Source organism: Aythya ferina (genome assembly GCF_964211825.1).
Source record: "Aythya ferina genome assembly, chromosome: 10".
Classification (NCBI taxonomy): Eukaryota; Metazoa; Chordata; class Aves; order Anseriformes; family Anatidae; genus Aythya; species Aythya ferina.
Window position 1 is genome coordinate 7,839,149 of NC_140306.1, and position 27,551 is coordinate 7,866,699.

The window sequence follows — 27,551 nt, forward strand, 5'->3', positions numbered from 1 at the left end:
CAGTGAGCACAAAAACATTTCAAATTGTTTTGCTTGTCTTCTATTGCACGGAGGGTTACTGATACACATGCATTCACTTTGACAAATATAAATTATACTTTTGAAAGGCACTGAATAAGTAGCTCTAGCTGCACACATTTTCATGTTATGAAGATAATAAAAAAACTGCACTAATTACTAAATAATACTGCTAATCAATAATAATTGTTTTATTATTCATAAGCTACTATTAATAAAACACTACGGGCTCTAATGTAACCATTAAAAGAATTAATACTGTAATTTAATTTTAAGGCCCTTACATGTATCTGAAGTCTATTAAAATAAATGAAAAGCCTCTCAATAACTCTGGATGATGCCCTGCATGTTAATGATCCTATGTGTTATCTGAGCTACTGCAAATCACCTTTAAGATACTGCCTAAACACTGTAGCACTGATGATCCTTCATGTAGGTGGACATAATCATGTTTCAGGAGAAGGGTACACCTTCATCTCATTTTCATTATCAAGCTAGTTTTGCTCAGTCTTCCTAACAGCATCCTGGTACAGGAGAGGCTGAATTAGGGAATTTGCCAAAAACTGAGGCAGGGACTTGGGATTCTGGTCTCCTACCTGGATAACCAGATATGGTTATCTAAATAGGAACTGTATTTAAAGCAGTTATTCACTGAATTTATTCGGTTATGATAGAAAACACCTGGAACACTTAATGACAGGGAAGAAAGGGTTTCTAGGGAAGCTAAAAGCTGAATTGTATTATTTGAGAAACGTGCATTAAAAAAGGGCATATTTGTGCCAAATAGTCAATAACTTCAACGGTGTTCCACTGATTTATTGTGTTTAGCTCACTTAGGCCCCTGTGAAAAGTGAGTTATTGATCACCTTTACAAAGCACACCAAGTACTACCACCAAAAATCTTATAAAAGCAAAGCCACGATTACTTTCACTGATATGAAATGGCAGACCAGAAAAAGACCAAACTCTTGATTTTTGACATGTACTTTGAACATCCCATTAGTTGCATACTTGCTCCCAAGTAGCTAATTATCTTTAAAAATCTAGCCCCATAATGCTAAAGCTCACGAGTAATCGAGGTACCAACATCACTTACAATTATGAAGACAATTTTAATGATGAAAGCATTGCTAAAAGTTATTTTAAAATTCATTTTTACTTTAACTTCTTTAGAGATGATTTGTTTGAGTACCTGAGCTCCAGTAACTAATCACTGATGGCTTTCTTTGCAAATACTAAAATAGATTTATAGGCCCTCCCTGTAGGAACAAGAATTCCATCACCTCCTCCTGAATTTCTGAGCTATCGAGTATTTGATGAGTGCTTAGGGAATCAGTATTGTGTCTTTTCATAGCAGTAATCAAAGAATGAAGTATTCTCTCCTGTAATGAATCTACCGCAGGCCCAAAAGATGAATATTTCAAATGCAAAAGCAATATGTTTGTTTTGAACATATTTAAGTTTGGCTTTAATAAAGCAAGTAGTGAAGTGTGCAATGAATTATATTGTTAGATGGTTAAAACAGAGCCGTGCAATATGTCTGAATGCATTTAATCCAAATAACTATTCATTTTAAATATGACTTGTAAATATGTATTACACGGATGTATACGAATGGATGATTCAGAAGCCAGTGAGAGATCTGGGCCTTCCCTTCTACTGCTGGCTTGCTTCAAAACTGGCTCAGCCTGACAATTAACTGAGGCCTAGAGCCAGAATATCATTAAATACAAGCTGAACCTTACAAGGGCTGAAATTAAGCACGTACACAAACTATTCAAGTTTAGGACCTTTTAAATCAAGACTTAAGTGGGACTGCTGGACTGGGACCTGAAATGTGTCTCGGCAGATGAGGTGGACTCAGCACACGCTGCAGACAACATGGGTCCTGTCCCTGCTCTGTCATCATGTCTGCAAACCCAGAAGCTTTTACTAAAGACTACGAGGATGCTGCTGGCTGGAAGAAACGGACATGAGAAGTTGTAAAACTCCCACTAGCACTAGTTTCATTTTGAGATACACCAAATAGCCCCAACACTGTCACGTATGGTCAAAAAAACAACCAAAAATAACCCCCCCCAAAAAAAAAGTTTTCTTTAATAACAGCAACAAAACACACACAAGAGCTTTACGGCTCACATTGCTATTACATGCTGCAATTCCCACTTCCTCTTGAAATGCACGAAGCATTTTCTACAGAAATTCCCACTTGAAGAAAACAGCCCTTTCTCCCACTGATTCCCCTTCCTGCACTGAAGCCCGTGTATGGGCTTTAATGACCATTCTGCCTTTTGGCACCAGCGTCTGGAGCTCCCTTTTACCCATTTCAGCTCGTTCCGGCTGAATAGCTTTTAAAATAATTTGACCAAGACAGATGAGAGGTGCCTAAGTCACCTTGCTCCTTTGTCACACAGAACAGGGACCCTTTTCCTCAGCACACCTGATTGCTTTACAACTTGCATGCCAATGCAAAACACAGCTTTCACAGCCCAGGTAGAGATCTCAGACCAGATCATCATATTTGCAAATTGAGAATAGCTGCTGTAGAGTCCCCAGCAATTCCATGTGACACCCTCTGAGCATCTACCCGCAATGAACTACAGAGATGAGCACTTATAGCAGCTTGTATATGCAAGAATTGTTCCCGATTTCAACTAGCAATTTTCTTCATTTGTCAGGTCAACTGACCTGCAGCATGCAAACAAAAAGAGAATTTATCAACAGAGCTTACAATGAAAGCAACGAGAAAAGCAGAGATGTAATTAGCAGCAATTACAATAAAGTTCCAAGTGCTTCAATTATCCAAGTTCAGAACCAACGTGCTTTACCTGGAAATTGCCCTTGAAAGAATGAATTCAATAAGTAAAATTCTTATATAGTGTAAGTTAAATTATTTAAAAACGAGGAAAGAGGGTTCTTAATTACTTAATGTTTCACCAATAATTATACAGTTCAGTATAATGTTCACTCACTGGAGAACCTGATTTTCAAGGGAACATTTGTGAACTTCAGTCAAACAAAACCCACCTGCCAGACCATAAATTTAGTCACCACAGCACACATTCATTCCAACATGGAATTAACTCATTAGCAAAAATCCAAATCTTGACTTAATGGCAAACCTAGCCAATAATTTTTACCTTAAAATATTTACATAGAGAAGGATGCATAATTCAGTCTTCTCATGTGTTTGCAAACAAACAAACAAACAGTAGGCCCTGCATCAGTGCAATTTTTTAACGTTGTTTTGTAAATAACTGTTAGAGGTGGGACTAGAGCTCAGAAAAGAACAGACTAAGGAGACTAGGAAATTAGTATCTGAATAGTTACAGCTGCCAATCAAGATGTGGACATGGACATCATAGGGTCATTTAATTTAACAGTTACTATGAGTTAATTTTAAAATTAGTTGCATGAAATAGTAGCCTATCCACGTGGTGCCCTTGGGAGCTAGGCTAAAGGCATACCAGGTATTTCTGAACGAAATTTTATGTAAATGTTTTCCAAGTCACAGTTCACCAACTCCATCACACGATACACAGCAGAGGGAACTACAGCAGCACCTCCGACAAACACGGCATGGATCTGCAAAGGATTATCACCATCGGTTACTAACCCTCAGTACAGAAGCTGTACCTCCCTTGGACGAAAAGGAAAACCCTCCTGATGGTCAAAATAGCAGTGATCACACCGACTTCCTTAGCATTTGCTCACATGGGCCAAAATTCAGCGCATGCCCCTCCAGGATGGGGACTTTGGGCTGAGCTACCCAAAAGGAAGACCTGATACACTCAGAAGTTTAATGGCACGTTGCTGATTTACCATTTCAACACAGAGAAAAGGAGAAAAATAAAGAAAGAAACCATTTCCTTTCAGCCACAAAACAGGTTGTTGCTGGGTCACTTTGCCAAGGATTACCTTAACCCCATCACTCTGGAAGAGATCAGTGACTCTTTATCAGGTAATGCCTTCAGATTTCATGGCTCCTGGAGCAGGAGCCCTACTGCACCATCACCTGGACTTTACAGCCTAATGTCCTGTGGCCTGCAGGGCTAGAGATGATGAAAAGTATAGATTTATGCGTCCCTCAGGAGACCACAACACTCGGTTGTCGTCTTAAAGAGTTTGAGGTCTCTTACAATCAAAGATGTTTTTTTACAGCATTACTGAGTATTTTAGGTTATTTTTAGTGAGTTTAATGGTTTCCTCGGAGTTGTGCAAAGTGGGACTCATAGTAAGCACAGCACCTGGATCTGCACATGGGGAATACATGACATTCCCACTACAATTATAAGATCCTCTAAAACCTGTTTTTTTTGGGGGGGGGCATAAATGTTACATACAGACTAGGAAATGGTGTGACATGGGGCAGTGCTTCACACAGCTTATGTGGAGCTTATTTGGGCAACAAATTGCAATTAAATTTAGGTAATTAAATTCCAGACATGTTGTCCCACAATGTGCATTGAGCACCATGACATAACACATGCTCCTTCTGACATTGCTCATATACAACGTGCAGCTTTCCATCATGGCATAAATCACCTAACAGTGACTCCGGTTGTTCTATTTCTAAACTTCTGTCACGTAAGGCCAAAGTCAATTGCCCAATCCTTCCCACATCACAGCAAGATTAGGAAGTCTGGGGAAACGTCCTGCTATGCCACTGCAAATTATCGCAGCTCCACCAACTTTACTCTAACACGAAACGCCACAGAAGTGCGCGGAATTCAGCAATGATGAATTTAACATGCCTACTTCCACTAGTCTGATGTCAGCAGAGTTACAGCAATTTATGCAATACAAGGATCTGTCCTTTTCTCCTTATCAAAGCATTTGATCAAAATCAGTGACATAGAAAAAGACAACCTTGTTTAATTTAAGCAGGAGAGTCAGGCTTGTCACTCTAACATCATAAGGAAAAGAGGGAGGTATTTACATATGGGTACTTGTATATTCTTTTTTATCTGCCTTCACAAAGGTAACAGTGAGATCATTTTCTTCCACAGTAAAATCTCTCACTAAACCTCACAGAGGACCAGCGTTTTTCCTTGTTCTTCCCTCCCCTCCTTTTGAAAAAGCAACACCTTGAGTTACTTCAAAATCTTCATTAGCTACTTCTCACAGTTCCTGACAGCTTGGTGGGATGGAGCTGCTCTCACTCCATTCTGTTCACCCTCGAGTCAGTAAGGAAAAACTCCATTTCTGATAAAACATGACAAAAAGCCCACACTGCTGAACACCACTGCCACGTGACTTGACCTGCCAGCCATCGCTAACAGCAGTCTCTAACCCGTGCTGCAGTCCTCGAGCGTGCTGAACCAACAAATGAGCTAGCTGAGCGTTCACACTCTTGAGGATGCATTTTAAAAAAGTGAATGCATAAATTCACTCATTTGGAAACCTGGTATGCTCAAGAACTTGTTACTATGACAATTTAGAAGAAGCTGCTACAGATAAGATTGATGAAACTTATTGATTAATTTTCTCCCAAGCTATGTTTGAATTTTAAGTTTTCTCTAAGCAGAACCAGTTCACATCCCTGTTAGTATTCCAGGGACCCAAGCAACGTACTTCAGCAGTGAAGTTCCATGATAAATGTGTTCTCCAATCCACATCTGTAAAGCAGCTATCAAATCAAAACAATTGAGGCAAAATTTTTCATTACGTTTCTAAATATCCTTATTTACATTTTAAATCACACACAGACAATATGAAATATTATTCACTTAGACAGGTGGGAACAAGAAAACAGATGCATCCATTAAGCTTGAAACAATTCAATGAAATAATCAGTACTTGGTGAAAGCTTTGGTTTATGTACGTAGACCTTTCTAAAGGTTTAAACTTACTTGAAAAAACACGGCCATGGCTCCTACTACCCTGTTTTCTAGAACTGCTGTTCCAAAACTGTCAAAGTCATCAGGATTGTAGAAGTAAATCTGCATCTGTAAAAATTAAAAACAACAACACAATCACGTAAGTGTTGATTCACACAGCTTTCAAATGAGGTGGTGTGTACACACCGTATGCAAATCCAGTGTTATGAACCTAAGATAAAGGAATTCTGCTGAACAATATTGTTTAACTAGGATCTTGATTAATAGCACGACTGTCCTACTGGGACAGTAACCAGGGAACAGAGTCAACGCAATGCATTTTAATAGCAAACCGAAGGATAAACAGTATGACCAGTCTGTTTAGATGGTAAACTTTGTGCTTTTTGCCAGGATCTCTTCATTTCTTTGTTCACTGCAGGCTCATCTCCTGCTCTGCAACATGTACTAGACGTATTTATCTCAAAAAAACATAGAGAATTTTTGAAAGCAATTTCAATGTTTAGAGTTATTCCTTTACTCCTAAAGCAATTTGTAAGATAAAAGTGTGTTTCTGTAGCAATGCATTTTCATGAGCCTCTGATATTCAGGACTATCAGTTAGGGTCAGACTTCTTCCTGACTTCAGTTAAATTTCATGACTTCTATTTCCAAAGCTTTAGTGCTTGGTGAAAAGTATAAGTGAGAAAAAATATGGATGTTTTGATGTCATTTTAGGACAAATAATACATATTAATAATTAAACGAACAAAGCGACACGCCCATGTTATACATAGGTGAGAACAGTGATCACCCCAAAACAGCAGATGTGCTAGGTATACAAATACAGAAGGACCAAGAAATAGCTTCCTTCATACCCTCTGCTGCTGAGCAGTTCCACTTTACTACACACATGCCATCAGGAGGGCAACTTACAGAGGCCATGTGCACTGCTGCTCATATTTTCCTTTAACGGTTCTTGTTCCATTTACCACACTAGTTGAGCTCCCACTTCTGTTAGCCATCCCTACACCCTGCTTCTTTTCTCAGAGTAGTTCAATCTCCCCGTTCCCAAAGAAACAAGTATTTTTCCCATATTCTGAAATGTTGTGTATGGGAAGATGAGACAATACCCTTGCATCTCTCTCAAATACGCTCCTACTAATTTTTACTGAATCCCAGGCTCCTGACCCTATATATTGTCTCTAATGTAAAATAGTGGCAGAGTACCTATATATCTAATAAAACATCATAATAGAGAGAAATGGCCAAAATGAAGATCAGGGTCTTCAGAGGTGGAGGTACTTTTTCAGCAGAAGGATAAAATAAGACTACATTCCAAATAGCTCACACACACACACAAAAAAAAAAAAAAAAAAAAAAAAAAAAAAAAAAAAAAAAAAAAAAAAAGTCTGGCATTCACTCTAGCTTCACAAAATTGGAAAGCAATTTTCTCCCCCCTGTTTTGGCCTTGCTATTCCCAGCGTATTTGCAGCACACACAGAGATGCTGGCAATATCTCACAAAGTTGGTGGTGCCTCCAGGTTCTAACGCGTGCTTTGAACAAATGTGGGCTGAGGTACAGTCATTCATTGATGTAGGAATTAGAAACAGTTTGTTTCAGGTGGAATTGCTTAAACTTCAATTTAGCCAGCACAGACAAAAGCTCACAAAACACTTGCAAATTGCATTTTACTCCCCTTTAAAATAAAGTCTAAAATTAGGTGTACCTTATATAAAATACTTCAATATATAGTCCTCACAGGAGTTTATGAAGAAAGGTATCACTGAGTGAGTTCAGCATATGCCAAAATCAGTTTGGATCAATTTTGCTCACGGCGTTTTAAGGAAATTAATTTTTACAATACACTTTTGGATAGCAGTGCAAAGGGCTTTGGTAAAAAAGCGCTTAATTCAGATCCCTCGTCTCAGCAGTGCAATTTCAGAGACTAATCAAGAACCATACTCTGCCTTGATTACCATACACATTGAAACATTTTCCCAGCGCTCCCTGGTGTTTTTCCAGAGAGCGTGGTTCCTCTCTCTGCATCCATCAAGTCAAGGGGAACTGTCTTGTATGAAAAATTATCATCATCTGTCATACAGTAGCTTCCTTATGTGTTCATACAGCTGGAAGGAACATTTTAGGAGTGGAATCTCCCAGGAATTGCTATTATATAATTTATACACGCATACACTGCAAAAACAACGTTAAGAAGATGGTAAAGTTACATCCTCAAAGCTGCCGGATTCAGGCTGCTCGTGAAACCACACCTGGACACCATTGAGCATTACTATTATGACAATTTTCTAATTGTGCGATCGCATATTGTTTTCTGCCATAATACTGTCTCATCTGTTTTCACACAATTTACAATAAAACGTAAACGTATTTTTGTTCTTTTCTACTTAATACGTATCATCTTGCATGCATTTATAGGTTGACATTTTGCTTAGCATTTTCTATGGATGGCATAATGTTCTTTAAGTACAAATCAGGAATAAGACAGTTAGCCATAAAATTAATTTCACTGCATACTTAAGTGGCCTAAACATGCCGCAAAATTTTCATTATTACTCCTTATTATATAATTAGTATATACAATGTATGGTGTGCTTTGCATATAAATTACTTCTGCTGTCTCTGCTTGGTACATAAAAAGCAGCAGTATAGAATGCAACAAAGGGGCATTCAAGCTAAAGAAAATTTGGAGCTTATTATGATATGTTATTTGTGAAATGCACAATGGAGGACCATCCAAGCTTGCACATCCAACCCGAATTCTGTCACTGCCTGACTTCAGCACCGTAAACCATTGTTTAGTACATTTCTGCATGTGATTTTACAATAGCTTCTATTTTCCAAAATTATATATATATATTTTTTAAAGACTCTGAATCCCTTAGCCACAGGAAAGCCTGAAAAACCCTTTGTAGTTTCTGTAGTGTGACACTGTCTGCAGTGAGAATGTTCTGTTCCCCGCCTCTCTGCTGCTGGTGCTCCAAATAGCCTGCCCAGTGGCATAGGTCCCAGAGGGCAAAGAGCCCTGTTCTCTATGGCACAATATATTAGATTTATAAGTCTTTCACATCCAGCCTGCTACACCTAACGAGGCCAGGAAAAGCTTACATGGACTTTCTTAATCTCAGATGTGCAACACAGCGGTGTGCTTGCATGTACCTTGTGAAGATCAATTAGAAGAAAAAATGTAGCATCCAAGCAACCTGAAATTTTCAGCATTGCGATAAGGCTACATTGAAACAAACCTGCACCAGACACACAAAGGCGCTTTTGTTACAGGATGACTCCAGCAATCCTAAAATTCTACCAACGACTGCAGCTCCAGAGCTTCACCAAGGCAAAGAAGGAGAGGGCAAGAGTGTGCTTTTAATGGAAAAACGTTATGCTTTGACACTCTTCACACTTTAGAAGAGTAGAATTGTTTTCACTCAAACTTGAGAGAGATTTGCTGTACAGCAAAGATTAAGCCTGAAAAAATCTCACTGAAGGGGAAAATCTTCAGAACGTCACAAGTGCCTTAAAACAGAGGATTAGAGAGAAAACCCTCACTCTGCCATAACCCAGCAGATAATTGCAGTCACCCTATAAAACCATGTCTTGTTTTCTATTCTTCTCTGTCCAGAAAGATGCTCAGCTGTTACTGTTTCCAAGCACTGCAGGCTTTTTTGCAGGGTGCTAACTCCTCCACAAATGTATACACTCCATACATCCAACTCCTGAATAGTTTCCCAGCCTGGAGCATCTTTTCCACCATGCCCCTATCAACTATCTCCACCCCTGCACCATGCCATGGGGCAGGCAATCCTCTCCTGCTTCGGTCAACCCCACTCTCTGCAGAAACACCTCTCTTTAGCCCTGTTCTTCTGAACTCTACAGAAATCTGATGGTCCCAGGGTAACTACCTGGCTAAAAGTCAGGCTAAAAGTGGTTAAGAGATTTGGATGTGAAACTGGACTGCCACCACCCTGATCCCGTAAGGACAGGCTGTCCAAAACACACATGTGTTACTGAGGAACGTTGCCCACCAGAGAGCAGGTCTGATTTCTGAAGTGCAATCGCTTCTGAATAATTAGACGCCCTCTATCAACCACCACTGGCTTGCAAAAACTGAGCACACTTCAAATGAATGACTTCTCCCCACGACCTATCCACAAAAAAAAAGAAAGAAAGAAAGGCTCTGGCTCTCTGTTCAGATGCTCCTTCTCTGCTTGGCAGGACAGGCCTCCAGACAGAAATCACCATTCCTGTGCATGACATCTTGTTGCTCTTATTACCCCATTACAAAGACAGAAAGTTTACATCCAATACAGGCTATCATGGGTAAACTCATTCAGCACTTATGAGAGAAAAGCCACAATGAGCATTTGATAGATCCCAGAAGATCTGAGCGAGTTCAAAGCAATTCTAAGAGACTGGAAACCAAGCAAGTACATTTTCCATAGACAGATGCCAAGTATTTTAAAAATAAATAATTGAGACTTTTAAATTGGGCTGCTATCACCCTGTGCAACCTCCCACAGCAGATTTCTCTTTAGATTAAAAAATGAACAAAGGCTTATTGTGCTGTCACAGATGTGGAGTACAGAATATTCAATAGTATCAGGAATTCTGGTGGAAGGGAAAAGATCATCAGAATTAGCTTTCCGCTCATTTCCTTCCAGCTATCCAAGGACTACCATGCAATTTAAAGCTAAAAAAAAAAAAAAAAAAAAAAAAAAGGTTTTATAGGCCAGCCAATTTTTTGATGAATCAGGCAGCAAGACACAGAGGCAACAGCTATGTGGTTTATTATGTACTGCTTTAGAGGCAGAGTATTTTCAGAGAAGAAAACACACAGGCATAGCAGGTAGACTGCAAATCTTTGCAGAGTGGTGAAACAAAAATTTTGAAATGTTTGCTGTAAACGATGGAGGTAATCACTGAATATACTAATTCTTAATTAGTACCTCTGCTGCTTATATTGTAAGAATAAATTATTCTCAGCCACTTCTACAGCTGGATTTAAAACCTCTTACACAAAAACAAATCCTGTGCTAGGATTATGAATCATACATGATTTTTCTTAATTGAAAGCCCGTATGTAACTTACTTCTGCTTTAAATATGTGCATAGATTTCTACCGAAGTAGATGATGTGATCCATTTGACTGGAATAAAAAATTTCTACAGATATAATGTAATCTTCAGTGCAGCACTGAAAATTCAGAATAGCTGTCCTGCAGTCAGCGTGTTTACTAGAGTATGAGATGTATGCTGGAGCAATAAAGTCTGATGTTTGGCTTCTCATTATATTCTCTTTTAAAAAAATACAAAACTTATCATTTATAACATATTCTAAATCTGCTTAGAAAAGGCAAGGGGATGGAGGGAAAGCAAATCGTGATGTTTTCCAGTTCTCCTACTAGAGCTTGATGTAATAAAATAGAGTATACTGCATTCTTTTTAAAAGATAAAGTTGAACAGGAGCAGATAATGGCATGTTTTTCCTGCCTAGTCTATTATTCATCAGTGAATTTTTAACTACAGTTAGGCAGGTACAGAGATGTATTTTGAATGTCATAACTTAGTATTTTACAGTGTCTAAAAGTGTGCTGGGTAAATTGCAAAACAAAGAGTCAGACAAGGTCTTTGCCCTAAAATAATTGCAGCTTGATAATGAATACAATGCTGGGCTGAAAAAATGAAAGGAGTTGAAACAACAGGAAGAGCAAAGATCATACAAGTGAAATAACAGAATTTAACTCAATTTAGACATTTGCATGCCTTAGAAGTACGATAGGTTGCTATTCAATCTTTTTAACATTAAGCATTAATTATTGCTTCATTATGCACAAACAACACAGGAGGTGCACCTATGTTATGTAGACAGTTGAGATTAAGCAATTTCACAGTCTTTTTCATCCTGGAAGTGGGCACTTGTTGCACGCGCTGCCCCTAGCCCCGAGCAGCATTTAAACCTGGGGGGGTCCAGCAGCAGCCCAGCAGGACGGGCCTGCCAGCACGGTGCTGGTGGGATTGCCATGTGCTTAAATGCAGCGCTGGATCGTGGCCATATGACTCAGTATCCTGCGTGTTGGGCTCTGCATGTTAAGAGAGAAGTACGTTGGCAAGCCAGAAACTTCCACGATTTCTCCTTCCAGAAATAAATACCCCTTAGGCCCGCTTCTGTCCGAAACAAGAGAATCCACTCTCACGTATGTACCCTGAGTCATTACACAATGAAGGCATATTTGATGCTAAAAAGCTGTATGTTGCATTCATTTGTATTTCCATAATATGAAAATAACGGTTTCGGTGTTTATGCTTTCCATAACATGAAACTTTTTTGCAATTGCTTTGTACTCCGAGTAACAGCCATATGATTCACCATGAAATGAAGTCTGGAAAATCGTTTTGGATAAATGGAACTATAAATTCAATAGAATTTCCATGACAACATAGATTGCAACACTCTGCCACAAGTAAAATGTTATAAATCATTCAAAACCAACAAGAAATCAGCAGTAAGTCTTCTCTTTCACAACACACAAGACCCCTGAATTATAGAGCTGTGGTTATTACCTCACCATGCAGTGCCTCTCACTTCTGCTCCCCTTCCTTGTTTCCTATCTGACCTCCTTCCAAACACAGGAAATTATAATACTAACACTTTAATACCAAGATGTAAACAAGAACTGAAGCATAATGAGCAGTAAGCTTTTTCAAACCTTTCTTTCTTTTCTCATGTTCCCAATATGTTTAAGAATCCTCATCCTGTGCAAGAATTCCTGTGTATCGAGCTACGTCACAGCGTCTCGCTGGGCTCACAAGATTTAGGGGGTTCTTTTTATGGAAACGCGCGTGATGAGGGCATGACAGGGCACTCAGCTTGTAAAACGGATGCAAACAACATGTCCCCATGGATGGGAACCAAGGAAATTAGGTAAATGTTAAAAAAAAAAAAAAAAAAAAAAAAAAAAAAAAAAGGGATAAAAAGATTACACCACCCAGTACTGCGCCTTCTTACATCTCCTGGGGGGTTCCTGGCATATGGTATTTTGCTTAAAGTTCAAAGGTCTGGAATCAAGTGACTCCGGGAGGACCTTCATGGTGATTTACAACCACTATGGCTGTCGCTATCGTGCTTGTGAGAAAAACCTTGGAAATGCAAAGCTGCTTCCCTCCTGAAAAGTTTAAGCAACCCATAAAAAACCCATGAGAGACAAACAGCCCAGGCTTCTGATCTTTGGGCAGAAGTATGAATATTTCCTACTAACCGGGTCTCTTAGTGCCTCGAGAAGCAGCAGTAACCTACTGCTACTAGTCCCTGGATTGCAAAGGGTCACCTTCCCGCACTGCTACAGAGCTTCTGTTGTCTTGGATAAATAAATCACTGCCCATTTCTGGACCTCTTTTCATCGTGTGTAACCTGAGGTCATTGCCCATCCCTCCTTTAACTGGATGTTTTCTTGACAAAATTATTTAAGACTGGAAAGAAACGGGAAGAATTACAAGAAAAGTGAAAAACACACGACATCAACTGCCAGTTTGGAGTGGTGTTGGGGATGGAAAACTCTGGGGCTGTTGTTCATTTGCTTGGTATTGCAGTAAGGGAGGGTCAAATGCATACCTCATGGAGACAGCATGTTGCCTCTGGAAACCACTACCAACTTCTTCATGGCTCGTATCTGACACAGAGCTGACATTGCTGGAGTTCAGTCCAGACATTTATTGCAAGGAGCCTCAGTGCCCCTCCCCAGGCTCCAGGAGATCAGCTGGGGTCTTTCCCTGGTCTTTAGCTCTGGTGCCACGCTCCGACTCCACCAGAGACTTTCTGATTTCTTTATCGAGGATTTCTGCGTCTCACCCACAGGAGCTTTGTCAAGCCACAACACGAGGGCGGCATGCTCCAAGCGAGACGGTGAGCGTGCATGTGTGGGAGCTCGCAACGCTGAGACCGCAGTTCAGCGAGAGACAAACTGCTTCCTAAAACTGTCCGAGTGGAAAAATTAGAACCAGTACTTAGCTGCTGGCGGGGGTGAAAAAATGAAACAGGCAATTTAGGAAGTGGCTAAACACCAAATGCCACAGCAACTACAAACAAGCTGGACGGACTGACTGCATGAACGGAATAGCTCTGAACTCAACCCCGCAGAGACTGTTAAAATCTCTTCATCTGTTTCCCATGTTCTTCCTATAAAGAGAACTAAAACTACTGAAAACACAGTTTTAAGCTCCAAAATACCCAGACTGTCCATATTTCAGCTTGTCTTTAAGGAATCCATTTACTTTCTTAAACATAAAGAAGTGTTGCCTGAATGGAGAGAACTGCTGGGACTTCCCAGCAGAAACACTCTGGTGCTCTTCGGGGAAAAGAAAGGAGCTGCACTTTAAAAATAAACCCTACAAAAGCAAGCTATTCCTAGCAATTGTCATTAATACAATTTCATATAGCATTCACTTTAAAGATGCACTAGTGTGAGCATTCAATCCTCTGAGAGCTCACATCTTAGTGTAAATTATTCTTTTTGTACTGCGAAATTCAGAACATCCTGTGTGGTTTAGTTGGTCTTGGGTTTGTTTTTGTTTCTTTCTTCTTCTTCTTCTTCTTTTTTTTTTTTTATTGGGAGAAGGCGAGCTCTTCCACGAGGTTTAATGATCTTCAAAATGCCTCAGAACAAATTCTGAGATATTTATAGTTTTGTTGCATCTCTGGATTCAAAGCCATGCAGCAGATGGGGCACGTTTTCCGAAGCATTTTGCTGGGCAAAAGGCCATTCCTATCTCCAAGGGGATATGAAATCCTCCGGGCTGCACACTCGCAGAGCTATTTTTGTTTATGAGCTGTGAACTGTATGGGCAATCACATCAGAATCAGCCCATGAGAAGGGCTTACCCGGAGTTACTTGAAGGGCTTCATAACAGAGGGTAAAAATAATACGGGTTTTCCTGTATTTGGGGGAATGTGCGTCTATTTAAGGCAGCATCGTGATCCCAAAGACAGCTTTTTTCTGACAAAGCAAGCTGGGTGCTCAGCATCAGAGGTCTCAGTGCAGACTTGCAGATTTCTGGAGGAAGGTGAAACAGCCCCGCGCTGCAGGGATGCCCCTAGCTCTCCAGCTTTAACATGAGAGGGATTTTTTCTATGCAACTGCATAATAGGGGCATTTTATTTCAGGTTCCTCAAATGGGCTTAACACACAAGGAGAGGGTATGCTACAGCCTTTCCAAAAGGCAGGATCTCTTGAAGAATTAAAATTTAACCATCCCTCCCAGCCCCCAAGGCTGCCTACCTAAACACACCAGTTTCTTGGAAAACCCTGCCTGCAATAACTCTGTACTCACAATCGAAAATTGTGTTGTGTGCTGCATAGTTTTTTTTTTTGCTTGTTTTCTTACCCCTTTGACTGTTTCACCTGAGTAAAAAGTGAAGTCTGCACTACCTGAACTGTAGTGTCAAGAAATTTGCAAGCTCCTTGACTTGGTAACTGTGTACAGACACGCACACAGGAGCAGAGTACAACTAGCACCAGCTCGTTAAGGACATGATTCTGTATTAACAGCAGCAAATCAAAAAGAACTGGACCTCAGCAAGGCAAGAAGCAAAATATTCAAGCAAGCAGCAAAACTGACAGAAAGGTTAAAGCTCTAGAAATTGCATAACCTTTTTAACTTAAAACCTTGTCCACTGTCACATCTGCAAACCCATTTGCAAACACATTCTTTGCTAAATGTCAGAGTTATTCTTCCATGCCTATGAAGCAGAAACAGAAATCCAGCTCTCACCACCTCCCACGCTCGCACACTGGTACCTGCCTGCAGATGCCACGTTGAGACTCCCCTGGTGCCTCTGAACCTGCTGCTCACTTGTGGCATCACCTTACATCATGTGAATAAAACAACTGCTTTGCTTTAACACTTCCAATTTTGTAAGGCCCATTGATCTTGAAAGAAAAGCACCTCAAAGTTCTTCAGACTCCTGATGAACACAACAGTGCTACTGGTGAGTATTTGAGTTCACCTTTTACAGGTTTATGTTCGGTAGAGCTGTCAGCATATACTCCTTGTGGGAGGTACGCACAGTTGTGTTCCTGCTCGCAAGGCTCTGTGCCAGCTTCATCCTTTCCCTCTACTCATCATTTTAATGATAAACACAAGTCTAAAGCCAAGAAGTCACACTTCCACCCTGGTTCACATGTATATTTCAAGAAAGCACCTCTTCAGCCGCAGCATCTCGCATTTGAACAATTCACCTTGGTATGGGCAACGTGTAAGTCTGGCTTCAGCCACTGGCATTTTTCCATACTTTGGGTATCTTTGGCTTTAGAAGCAGCCGACCAGATTAATTCTTGCTCATGCCACTGCTGTCTCCAGCAGCCCAGACAGCTGGTTTGTGCCTGCAACCATGAATGGAAAGTGGAAATATGAAACACAACAGGCAGTGTGCGCCCCACTGCCTGGGACCATTGAGAGTATAACCCATGACCCAAAGGCACATCGGTACGAGTGTCACCATTACCCTCACTTCTGGCGTTGTTCTGCGGCAGCACGAAATGCCTCAGTGGAACTTCTGAAATATGGGAGTTGCACAAGTGAAGTCTTTATCATAAATCTGATAATTAACCTGCATAACTAATTTCCCTTCTGGCAGCAGGCATAGGTTGGAATAAATAGTCTATTCAACACCCACTGAGAGAAGACTCCTATATTTCATGTTTACTTTTAGCAAGTATAAAAAGCTGGGGACAAAGGGCCTCAAAGAGTCAAATTCCTTGCAGTTTCAACAGAGTGCCCTGAATAATACATAAAGCAGCTATGCTCTTATCCCTAAAACCACAGGTGTGAACCAGATGTCATGCTTATCTTCTCTTGAGATTACAGCAAACAATTGCACGCCTTCAGAATATAAAGTAAGCTTTGGATCAAGAAGCCTGAAATATATTAAAAGTGTGGCACTGAAGTTAGAAATTCAAATATTAACCTACAAATCACGGATTCATTTAAGAGTCTGTTTATAGCCTATGGTCTATAAAAGTTATATTTCTTGTATTTAACCTTTTTGTAACAACGTGCATTGTGAGTGACAAATCTGAGGTAAGTCTACTTGCATAAACCTCAGTCTTGGTCAGCAAGGTTCGGCCAAGCAGACTGTTCAAATATAATACCACTTATTTAAAATACACCATGGCTCAAAAAAATAGAATTAAAGTTAAAGCCTTGATTTAAATTTTAAACTTTCATACAATTGTAATAACAGTTAAGAAGGTGAGCACTCAAATATTGAAAGGAGATTAAATCCAGAAGGGTATCTCAAAGAGAACTTTGAAGTGAACTTACTGTGCAATAACAAGCCGTGGGAACAGCAGTGCCCTAACCATACACCCCTGACCATGATCCGCCAGCTGACAGTGCATAGCCAGAGGATATTCCAAAACGTCCTGTTTTAAGGAAACAACAATTTCCTCACTTAACTAGTGAAAGTCACTAATATGCTATTGTTTGATACTGGGGGCATTTCAAAACAAAGAAAAACAACAACAAAACCACAGTGATAGGATCCTCCTCACCAGATGAACGAAATAAGCACAGTGTGAGACGAACTCCTATTGCAATCTCTCTTAAACTGGGACCTAGCATCACCTCTAGATGTACAGAACACACAAAAAGCAGAGGGTGAGGGTCTTCTGCCTGGCAGACTGCTCAAATCCTATTGCAGGTTGTGGTGGTTTTTGTTGTTGTTGTTGTGTTTTGTTTTGATTTTTTTTAAAGCTTTCCTCATCTACCCTGGCTAGCTTCATTCCTTAATCCAGTATGCCTGGTTTCCTTCCACAGCATCCTCTGGCACGCACGCTCCAAACACTGTCAGTACCTAATGCTAATGCTTCACTAAGAGAAGTCTTCCAGGTCAATTTATGACAGAAATATTGCAGGTTTGTAATTAGAGTCTAGATAACAAAATCCTGTGTTTACTCAATAATCCCCATATTCACTTAATAAAAGCATGCGTCTTGCTCACATAGCCATAGAGAAAAGGTGGTGAGTATGACCCGAATCCAACAGCTGTAAGGTCATCTGCTTGATCTTGAGGGAGTTGAACTTCCCTGTTCATATAGCAGTATTCACCAGTGACCCACAGCCTCGTTTTGCCCTCCAGCAGCACAGCCTGTGAGTCAAGGGGAAGAAGCATCCAACATTTTGGCTCCCTCATGTTAATAAAACAGAGTAAGTAGAGTCATAGGCTAAGGTGTTAACGTGACCCTGTCCTTCTGTAATACTGAACAAACTTGGTTTGAGTTGCAAGCATAAACCCAGCCTGCTCAACTCCATGGCAACACTAATAATTCAAGCATCTCTCTAGCCTTTCATTAAAGCTATAGGATAAAACATAAGCACAGTACAGAAAAATAAAGAGTTTCAACTATAACCAATTAACTCTTTGAGTTTCACCATATGCCTTATCCCCATCTCTGTTAGGGAACGGATTTTTCTTACACGGACAATCTTTAGCTGGTATTAAACGTGGTGACAACCATTCTTCTTCAGAAAAGCAGGTGAGATTATTGAGAGCTGTGGAGATCAGTCCCCATTTCTGCAGATAAAGTGTAGCAGCGAAGAGAAAAGAAATGCACAGGCAGATAACATAGCTTCCGTGACTGATATGTGCAACTTCATTACTGTGGGAAACAGGCAAAGATGTGGCTGTTATCAACCATGACAGCACCTGGTACACTTCTGCCAGGTGGCACAGGGCACAGCTTTTCCCTGCCTCGCTGGTCAGGGGATCACAGCAGTGCTGTGAAGGGAGCGTGTCTGGGCTTACTGTGCCAGACTTGTATTAAACTGAAGGAAGAAAGAGATAGGAAAGGAAGTGAGGTGGGGAGAAGGAAAAGACAGCCAAAGAAGAGACAGCTTCTGTATCTCTCACCCCAAAGGGCTGTTGAGGATTTAGGTGTCCGAGGAGGCTCTGGGAGCTTCCCATGCCGCTGCTCTGAGCAGCTCACAACACACTCACAACATGACCGTGTTCCCAGGACACCCAGTCACTTGGTAGTCAGTGCACTGGTACTACGGGGTCCTGAGATCCCAGGAGATCAAGTGAAGAGTAAAGATTTTTTCCTGTTGCTCCTATTCTTTTCAAAATAATTTCTAATCTTCGTATTCGCAGTTCTGCTACCGCTGAGTTTGCGTGCAGGGAGCTGTCTGAAAGGACTCCAGGAACACTGACTAATTTGTGATAACTAATTTAATGTCTGTTACTATATATGCGTGCTCAGGCTTATTTTAACCTGACTGAACTAGAAAATGAGACTTGCGTGATCCTTCTTTGTGTGATGACATGTCAGTCCCTATAATAAGTACAGGGCACTCTGACCAATTCCATCAAAACCTGACCCTCATTCGAATTCTCCAAGATTTCACACCACCCATACAACTTCTTTTGCAATTTAGTGGCCAAGTAAAAGACAGACCAATTTCGCTGGTATTGTTCAAATACTGTGGACCTGTTCAAATACCGTCCTCCTTCACAAAGCACTTTTCCACCAGCTCCAGCAGGGGCAGCCACCATTTCAGCAGCTGTGAGGTTCCTCCAAAGCCAGCAGTGCCGCACACACAGGTGAGCTGAGATTTTTTGACTTGAGAGTTGTTCTGAATTAATTCCTGCATCCAAGGACGCACCGGGACACACAAAATACCTGCATTCATTTACTCCATGGGATTGATATCAGAAGGTATGAATTCCCATGAGTCACTGAGAAAATACCAGCATTGGGATCTAAGCACGCACAGTATTAATGGAAATCCACCATTCTGTTAAATATTGTAATATGGAAACTTTAATCATAAACCCTCTTACTATTTAAATACTTCAGGCACTGTAGACATTTATACAACTAGCAGTAGATGAATTTTCAAATAGATACTTCTGAGTAATTATCCTCTTGAGACAGCACCAATTGCTAAATAATGCCTCAGTTTAATAGCACATAGCTCTTAAGAAATGAACAATTCTGGGGACTATTAAATCTCTCAGAAACTTAACAAAGATGGTGATAAATATGTTATACTCCATTTTAGTCCTAGTACAGATGAAGAACAGGCAGATTTTTTCTCACCTGTTAGCTGGGCTTAAAAGACAACTCTTGGAAAATCCGGGGGTAGGCCCTCATACTTCCTTTAATAAGGCAGGGTATGGAAATTTATTCCTCCAAACATTATCAGAGGTTACTTAAGAGCAAAATTAATACTCAGACTCACAGGGAAAACTGTTTAGGAAAACATATAAAAGGAAGAATAACTGGGTGGGACAAATAACACTGGGCAGGAACTCCTGGAAACGCCATAAGCCTCGTAGATTAACTGGCGGGGAATAATTGCTCTGTCCCTCCAGAATGTCCCTCTGTCATTTTAGGGAAGAATTGCCGAGGAGAAAAATACAGGGAACAGAAAGAGTATTAAATCCCAACTCACACCAGTGAATCGAGGCATGGCTAGGGAAAGAGTTTTCAGGTGAACCTGCCTTTTGTAACACATGAAGGTCTAGAATATCAGGAAAAAGCAGATCTCCCGTTTGTATAAAATGCTGGCCTTTATTCATGGTCCCTAAAGACGTTTTCCCTAAAACCTTGCCTGCCTGCATATTACTTATTGCTAATAAAAAAAAAAAAAAAAAAGAAAGAAATTTGCATTTTCTGGTCTCCAGAGGTCTGTGAACACAGCAATTCAGCATGTTGCTCCGTAGAGGAGAAGGTTGCCATTGCACAGTCAAAAGCAGTAGGATGGAAGCAAAGGGCATGAAAATACCTGTCTCCTCACCCTGACATCATTTTACCTCTCAGGGGCATTCAGAAGTCTTTAGAGATTACAAGCTCTCCAAAGCAAACCATATCAGATGGTGTTTACCTTCATGCTAAATTCACTCAATGTCCCAGCTTCGTTTCAACAGCAGCCATTGATAAGACATAGAAGAGGCCATCTCTTTACACAGATAAATTAAAATTACTGCAGGAAGGCCAATTTGTAGCAGCTGACTATCTGACCCCCCTAATGTGAAGTAATTTCATCATCATTTGACAGTGCATCACGAAAAGCTCCTCTACTTAATTCTGCTTTGAATGACGAATGAAAATAAGATGAATGATTTGATAACTTGGTGATCAAAAATTTCCATTGTACTTTCTTCCTCGTTAGAAAAAGTTACATTAAAAAAGAGAAAGATTAATATGGAAGTGCCAGATTTTAAGCAATGATTGAGGGCTTTACATAAAAAAAAAAAAGCTCAAAAAGTAAGGACAGTGAAGTATTTTTAGGTGTGCAATAAAACACAGCATTTTAACATATATATATGTCACTTTGGGTTCAGCGTGCGATAAATTTCCATTAGTACCTCACTGACAATTGAAGCTTGGCTGAATACTAAATAAAGTTGCATGGCTGTTCTGCTAAGCCCCGTTGTGCCAAAGCAGGTCTGAAAAACACAGGAAAAACAGTCCGTGTGTGAGGTTCAGCCATGAATACTTCTTCGGTGGTCGCTATCGGAACTGAGCTGAATACGGCCACCCAGGAGCACGCTCTCACAGCATGATGTAATCACACATCCAGGCCTTCGGTCTGGCCTTGACTTTGACTTGTGAAGGATTTCTCTCCAAACAGCTATATTATGCCTAGCTTCAGCTTCTGTGGATCACAAAGTCATCAGGAGAGCTCCTCTGGTGCTGTTATGTCTTAACATGGTACTGAGACCAGCTGGAACAAAGCTCTGGTGTATTGAGATGCAAGCTGTACAGATAACATCTCCTTTCAACCCTGTCTTACGATTACAGCAAATTCATTTTTCGGATGTCTGGACCTACCACGTGAAGTTTAAGACTTGAGATTTCTGTACTTACATGCTCCTCGAAAAGCCACTCTTCCATCTGTAGATGTTCAAAAGCTGGTAACACTACCAGCCTCCACACACACAAAGATCACACCGCTTTTACTATGTGATATCAAACTTAATCTGCTAGACAAGTGCACGAATGTTCATGGACACATAGAGCCTTTCCTCTATTAAATTACCTTTGCAGAACATAATGCATTTGAACGTGCACAACCTGACAAATCCCAGACGAATGCAATAAATTATAAACAATTACACAGCACAACCAATAGGCTGAGGTGCACTGTCTTCATTATATCACCGAGATACTTGTTTTTTGCAGCCACACTGATAAAAACAAGTTTAAAAATATGCTATGTTTGACATGGATCAAGCCTTAGAAAGCTGGATGCTGAAAATATGCGGTGGTGTGAGCGAGGCTCGATGCAGGTGGCTCAGTTTGAACCCACTCAAGTGTAAAGCACTCAGACCTGGGACAGCCTCCGTGGTTGGTATTTGTACAGACACATAGCCTGGTTCAAAAGACTCTACAACCACAGAAGCCACCAAACCACACAAATTCTGTACACCATTTTCTGCTCAGATGAAAGAACTTTGAAAAAGAGGCAAGAATTACTTCTTGCGTTGGATTTTCTTCAGCCTAACCAGATATGCAAACTTATCTGGGGAGAAGACGGTTTAAAGACCTAATGCATAATGTAACAAACTATTGGAGCTGACTTAACTCAGGTGACATTTCCTCCTCCTTCCTTCCACATCACATCCCAATTACAGTCACATGCAGATCGGAGTTTGTAATCACTATCATCTTGCTCTTTTCCATGTTAACAGCAGCAAGGCATAAATAAGGATGAACTTTCCTCCACAGTAATAATGTCAGGCATTTTACTAAATCCTTGATATAAAGGAATCTCACCCACTGTTAGATCCTCCCCATCACAGGCAGAATTTTGTTGCATCTCACTAAGAAATAGTAGTTATGTGCAAATAGTTTTAAAAGTTTCAGAGCTTCCACATAAATAAACACACACATACGCCCACAAGCTTAGCGAAACAACAGATCCTTTTTCAGCAGGATGCTGTGAAAAACAATGTTTATTTCCCCTTAAATGCATGAAATTACAATCACTGATTGTTAGACCACGACAGTCTACTCATAAAACTCTGCAAAATTTTATCTGTTTGCAAACTAGTCTTGAATGCCTTCCGAAGGCCTTTGTTAGTGCCCATCCCCAGAGAAGACGGGGATAATGCAAGAACTCTGCCTGCCACAAGAGCAAATCGATATTTTAACACTCAGGCTGCCATACTGTTCATGCAGACTTCACAGAGAGCCACCAGAAAAGTCAGCTACCCAATTTTAAGCCAGTAACAGAACAAGATAAAGGTGTATACTTGCCACTTTGGTTATTTTTGCCTTTATTTTCCTAGTATATTTCAAGATTGGCATCCTTGTGACTCCAGGCAAAAAAAAAAAAAAAAAAGCAGTGACGGGCAGCGATTTGTTTGACCAGACCTTATGTTCTCAGATTCCACAAGTTGGCTTTTCTAGCAATCATAATTAATTAAAGCAAGATCTGAAGTGAAGTTGTCAAGTGACAGTTCTTTTTCCCTTCCCCTCTTCCCCAGGACTGACACTATTCACTTAGAGCAGGTCTACACGAGAACACCTAATCTAATCTGCTCAAACCTCAGCAAGACCTGGCAATAACTCAGCTGGAAAATAGTCCTAAAATTAATAATAATAAGACCTTTCAGTTTAATGCCTTGGCTATCACAGGTACATAATGATGCACTTTGCACAAATCACACTGAGACACTGGCAGCAGAAGTGGAACAAAGACAAGAATTAAAGCAGAGTCGTCACCGCCGTGCAAACACAGCCGCTTTAAATGCAGAGTTACATTCCAAGCGGCCAATTTTATTTCACAATTCAATCTGGTTTTGTGATGCTTGATCTCAGTCTTTGCTCATGCAAAAACATCTTAAAACAATTCAGTGGGAGCAAAGGTTCATTTTCTGCTCTATGTATAAAGATAAAAATGAGTCGAGACTTAAGGGACTGTAAGACTGAGGTCACAGGGCACCATTTCTGTTTCCCATCATTTCCTACTAAGTAGGAAGAAAAGAATGAAAACATTAATTTGTTAAAATCCAATTAATTACAATTCGATTTGGCAAGCCCTAGCATAGGAAAATCTTTCCTTTTCTATCTTGTAAGTTTTTAGAAAAATGTTAGGACTCTATGATTGATGGAAGCTCCCAAGCTTTTAAGTAGTGGATACTATAACATTTTCCTTAGATAAATTATTTCCCCAATGTGAAAGTGTTAGTTCTAATGAAATGAAATAGCCTTAATTGGTTGTGATGGGAAGTAAACCCTGAGATAAACATTGCATAAATAATTCACATCCTTCCATCTGGGGAACTTCTTCCTGAATTGAAAAGAGTATCCAAACTGAAATGCAATACATGTTATTTTAGCAGCAGCTAAAAAAAAATGCAGACTTCTTCCAATACACTGCATCTAGAGTGGAGAGCATCTGCTATTCTGGAGTTGAGTGCATATTTTAAGACCTGGTTTTACCAAGCTTTCTGATTCAGGACTGGAACACTTTCTCCTAACACAAGGTCTTCCACAGAATGGGTCTCTGCCGACGCTGGATCCAACTTTAGTACCTTGATCTACCTGGGGAAACTCACTTTTCCCATCCCAAACAGAATATGTAAATTATTTTTTTTTCCTCTCTTTCCATGTACACTGTGCTGTGACCAAGGAAGCACCTAAAAGACATCTAAAGGTAAAAATGGTAGTCTTTCATACTGGACTATGGTATATGACTCTAATGCTCTTACATTTGCATTTACCACTTATAACTTGAGGCCACAATCTATTTTTGGCAAAGGCATTCTGGTGGGTCCCAATGTGTATCTACCAGCAAATTCTCTCCACAGTTTGTGGTATCTACTGCACTCTGCACCAAAAGGACACACACATATGGAAGCAGTGAAACTGCAAAATTCATTTGCACTTTTTGACTGGATGCTATAAACTTCACCACAGAGAACATAACCAGCCATAGCTTCCACGGGGTGATCTTCAGGGGCGTTCTGCAAATGAAACCTAATAGCACATCACATGTCATTTTACTCCGATCACAACTCTTATTCGAGGCCAGCTACTGACTTTCCTTAGGTGCTTGAAGGAAACTTAGTTGTGCAAGCCACTAGAAGTTCTTCTTTAAAGGTGTTATTCAGGAAAGATCAATACCCCCTGATGGACACAGTGTAGGCAGCTGCCTACTGGAGTTAAACCCTAACAGTATGAAACAAAACCCTCTGAAGAGACAACACAGTATCCATACATAACGTTATATATGCATATATATTAAAGTCAACAAAAATATTCTTAAAACCGAAAACTGCTAGAGACATGGATGCTTTTTTCTGCCTATTACACAAAATAAATATGGATGCATAATGAAAGAATATATTATGCTTGCTTATGTTCATCACCACAATTTTTATAGGATCAAATCAAACAGACAATGGAAATGAGTTTTGCAGTTTCACGATGCCTTCTGGTTACCAAGTGATAAGTTCCTTGCTGATGACCATTTTTTTTCTCTTTTAATGCGGACTCCAAAATAAACAATTACAACACACAGTGTGAAAGTTTTAAAAATACATTTTCTTCTCTCTGCAAAAGTTGACAAACAACCCCACTTGCAGCACAGGGTGGGATATAGTTTTGGTAGAGGATTCAGTCAAATTGTTTGCTTTTTCTGCAGCAGAACTCAAAGCACCTTGGGACTGGACTCAAAAGGCAGAGTTTACTCGGGGCAGGGGAAGAGAAGGAAAAAAAGAGGGAAAGAGGAATAAAAGAAGGAAAAAAAGGAGAAAAAAGAAAGCACTCCATGGTCAGTCTCATTCTGCAGAATGACTCTCTCCCCAGAGCAGGGAAAAACAATTGCTTAGAACTTACTTTTAATGTTAAGGGCTATTCAGGAAATGCTTTTTTTTCTTTTTTTCTTTTTAACATTTAACCATATAAACAGCAACTAAGAAGGAATTTCTTATTAAGCATTTTTATGGTTACAGCTACTATGCTGCTGAAAAAGCAACTACTTATAAAAATAAAGCTAATATTTATAGGCACTTGAGCTCAGGAAGGGACCTCTTTTATAAGACACGTTTACTGTAACAGCCATCACAGCTGAATCATGTTATTGCACAAAAGCGAGGGTTTCTTTAAACCCAGGCTAACGTTTAACAACTTTAAGTAAATGCTAACACATGAAATTAACTTCCAACAGTACTAAAAGACGGAAAAGCAAGGACCAAATCCTTGATGGGCTGATCATCCTCCCACGTGTAAGTGTTCACAATGGAGTCAAGAAGCAGGGAACGTTGTGACCACCACAAATGCAGGTCATCTGCAAAGCCGTGGGGCCAGCTATAAATGATGGCCCACAGGACACCTCTCTGTCAGCTGCTACAGGCCTGCTGAGTCCAAAAGTCCCCTCCCCGATGCTGTCCCTCAGTATCAAGCACCAGGTACAAAACCTCATGTTTTACAGCCACCGTGAAGTCCACAGGGAAAAACCCATGGGCCTGTCTCCAGGAGTCACGTCCTGCTGCCCTTCTCCTCTCCCAGGTAACTGCTGTCAGCCTCATTTGTGAAAACTTCTGTTCTGCGGCCCTCATTACAGAAAGACCTAATTACAGAGGTAGGGAGCTACCCTCACAGCCCCAGATGGCATGACCTTCAAAGCATGAGTTCAAGGTCACCCTTTAATTCCCCCCAAAGCCCCCAAGACGATTATTCTACAATGTATGCACTAATCAAAGCCATGTTTCAGGATTTGGCAGACAAGCTGTTCTGTCTATCAGAATAACTCACAGATGGTATGTATGTGACACAACATATTCATCATGTTATATTCTTAGCATATGCAATTTTCCCCATTGCTAAATTTTCCTGCATTCAGCAAGGGCTCTGAGAAACTGCTGGTGCCTTGGAAGAGATACCCTTCCAGACTTGTCGTCTTTAAATTAGCTGAATAAAGAAAGAACTAAAGGTTGAAAAAAATCATTCTCCTGTGTAATTGTAAAACATATTGAATTTGATTTTTTACCTTAGGTACTATTTTTCAACTTTATTTTGTTGCTCATGTTTGTTTCCCACTCCTCAGTTCACATATTGTACTCTCTTTTTACTTGATGCGTGCCATATTGCTTTAGCTTTTGCTCTTACTTCTGCTTATTTATGATCTTTTTTGACCAAAATCTCAATAAGATTTGCTTCAGGGACTTTTTTTTTTTGGAAATCTTTTTTCCAGGTAGTTGCATGCATAAGTGAACCATTAAAACTGAATCAGTTCAGTGAATCAAACTGAATGACAACGAACTAAAATGAGCAGAAACATGCCTAAAGCAACAGCAGATTACTTATTTTACTTATTTGTAATGTTGCTTTCTTTTTTTCCTCTCCTCTCGTTCTTCTGATGAAATACAGAACCACTTTTTTTTTTTTTTTTAAATGCTGGGATGAGTTTTCAATCCTTAATGCCATATAGATTTTATAAAGGGTAATGCACAGAGGGAAGATGCATCCACACAACATTAGGTTTCTGATGCTGGCCCAGCACACCCTCTTTTAAAGCTGGGCATCTGGAGGAGTTAGCCAGCAAGCAAAGGCAAGAACTCATGAAAATAAACTTCCTGCTCCCAATTTCTCTTACTCCTCTTACACCTGTCTGTCATTTACTCCCACCTTGCTTTTGTTTTAGAGCTACATGAGCACAGGACACCTCTACTGCTGATCTTTGTTTTGTA

General features: G+C 40.2%; 1 protein-coding gene across 2 annotated transcripts in view; it reads right to left on the minus strand.

Moving 5' to 3' along the window:
* PTPRG (protein tyrosine phosphatase receptor type G) overlaps window positions 1-27,551 on the minus strand; it is a 397,969-nt gene that overhangs the window by 130,962 nt on the left and 239,456 nt on the right. For both annotated transcript variants that reach the window (XM_084530728.1, XM_084530729.1), the window contains one exon: window positions 5,871-5,966. In XM_084530728.1, coding sequence (XP_084386854.1) covers window positions 5,871-5,966 — 96 coding nt within the window. The remainder of the gene's footprint in view (window positions 1-5,870; window positions 5,967-27,551) is intronic.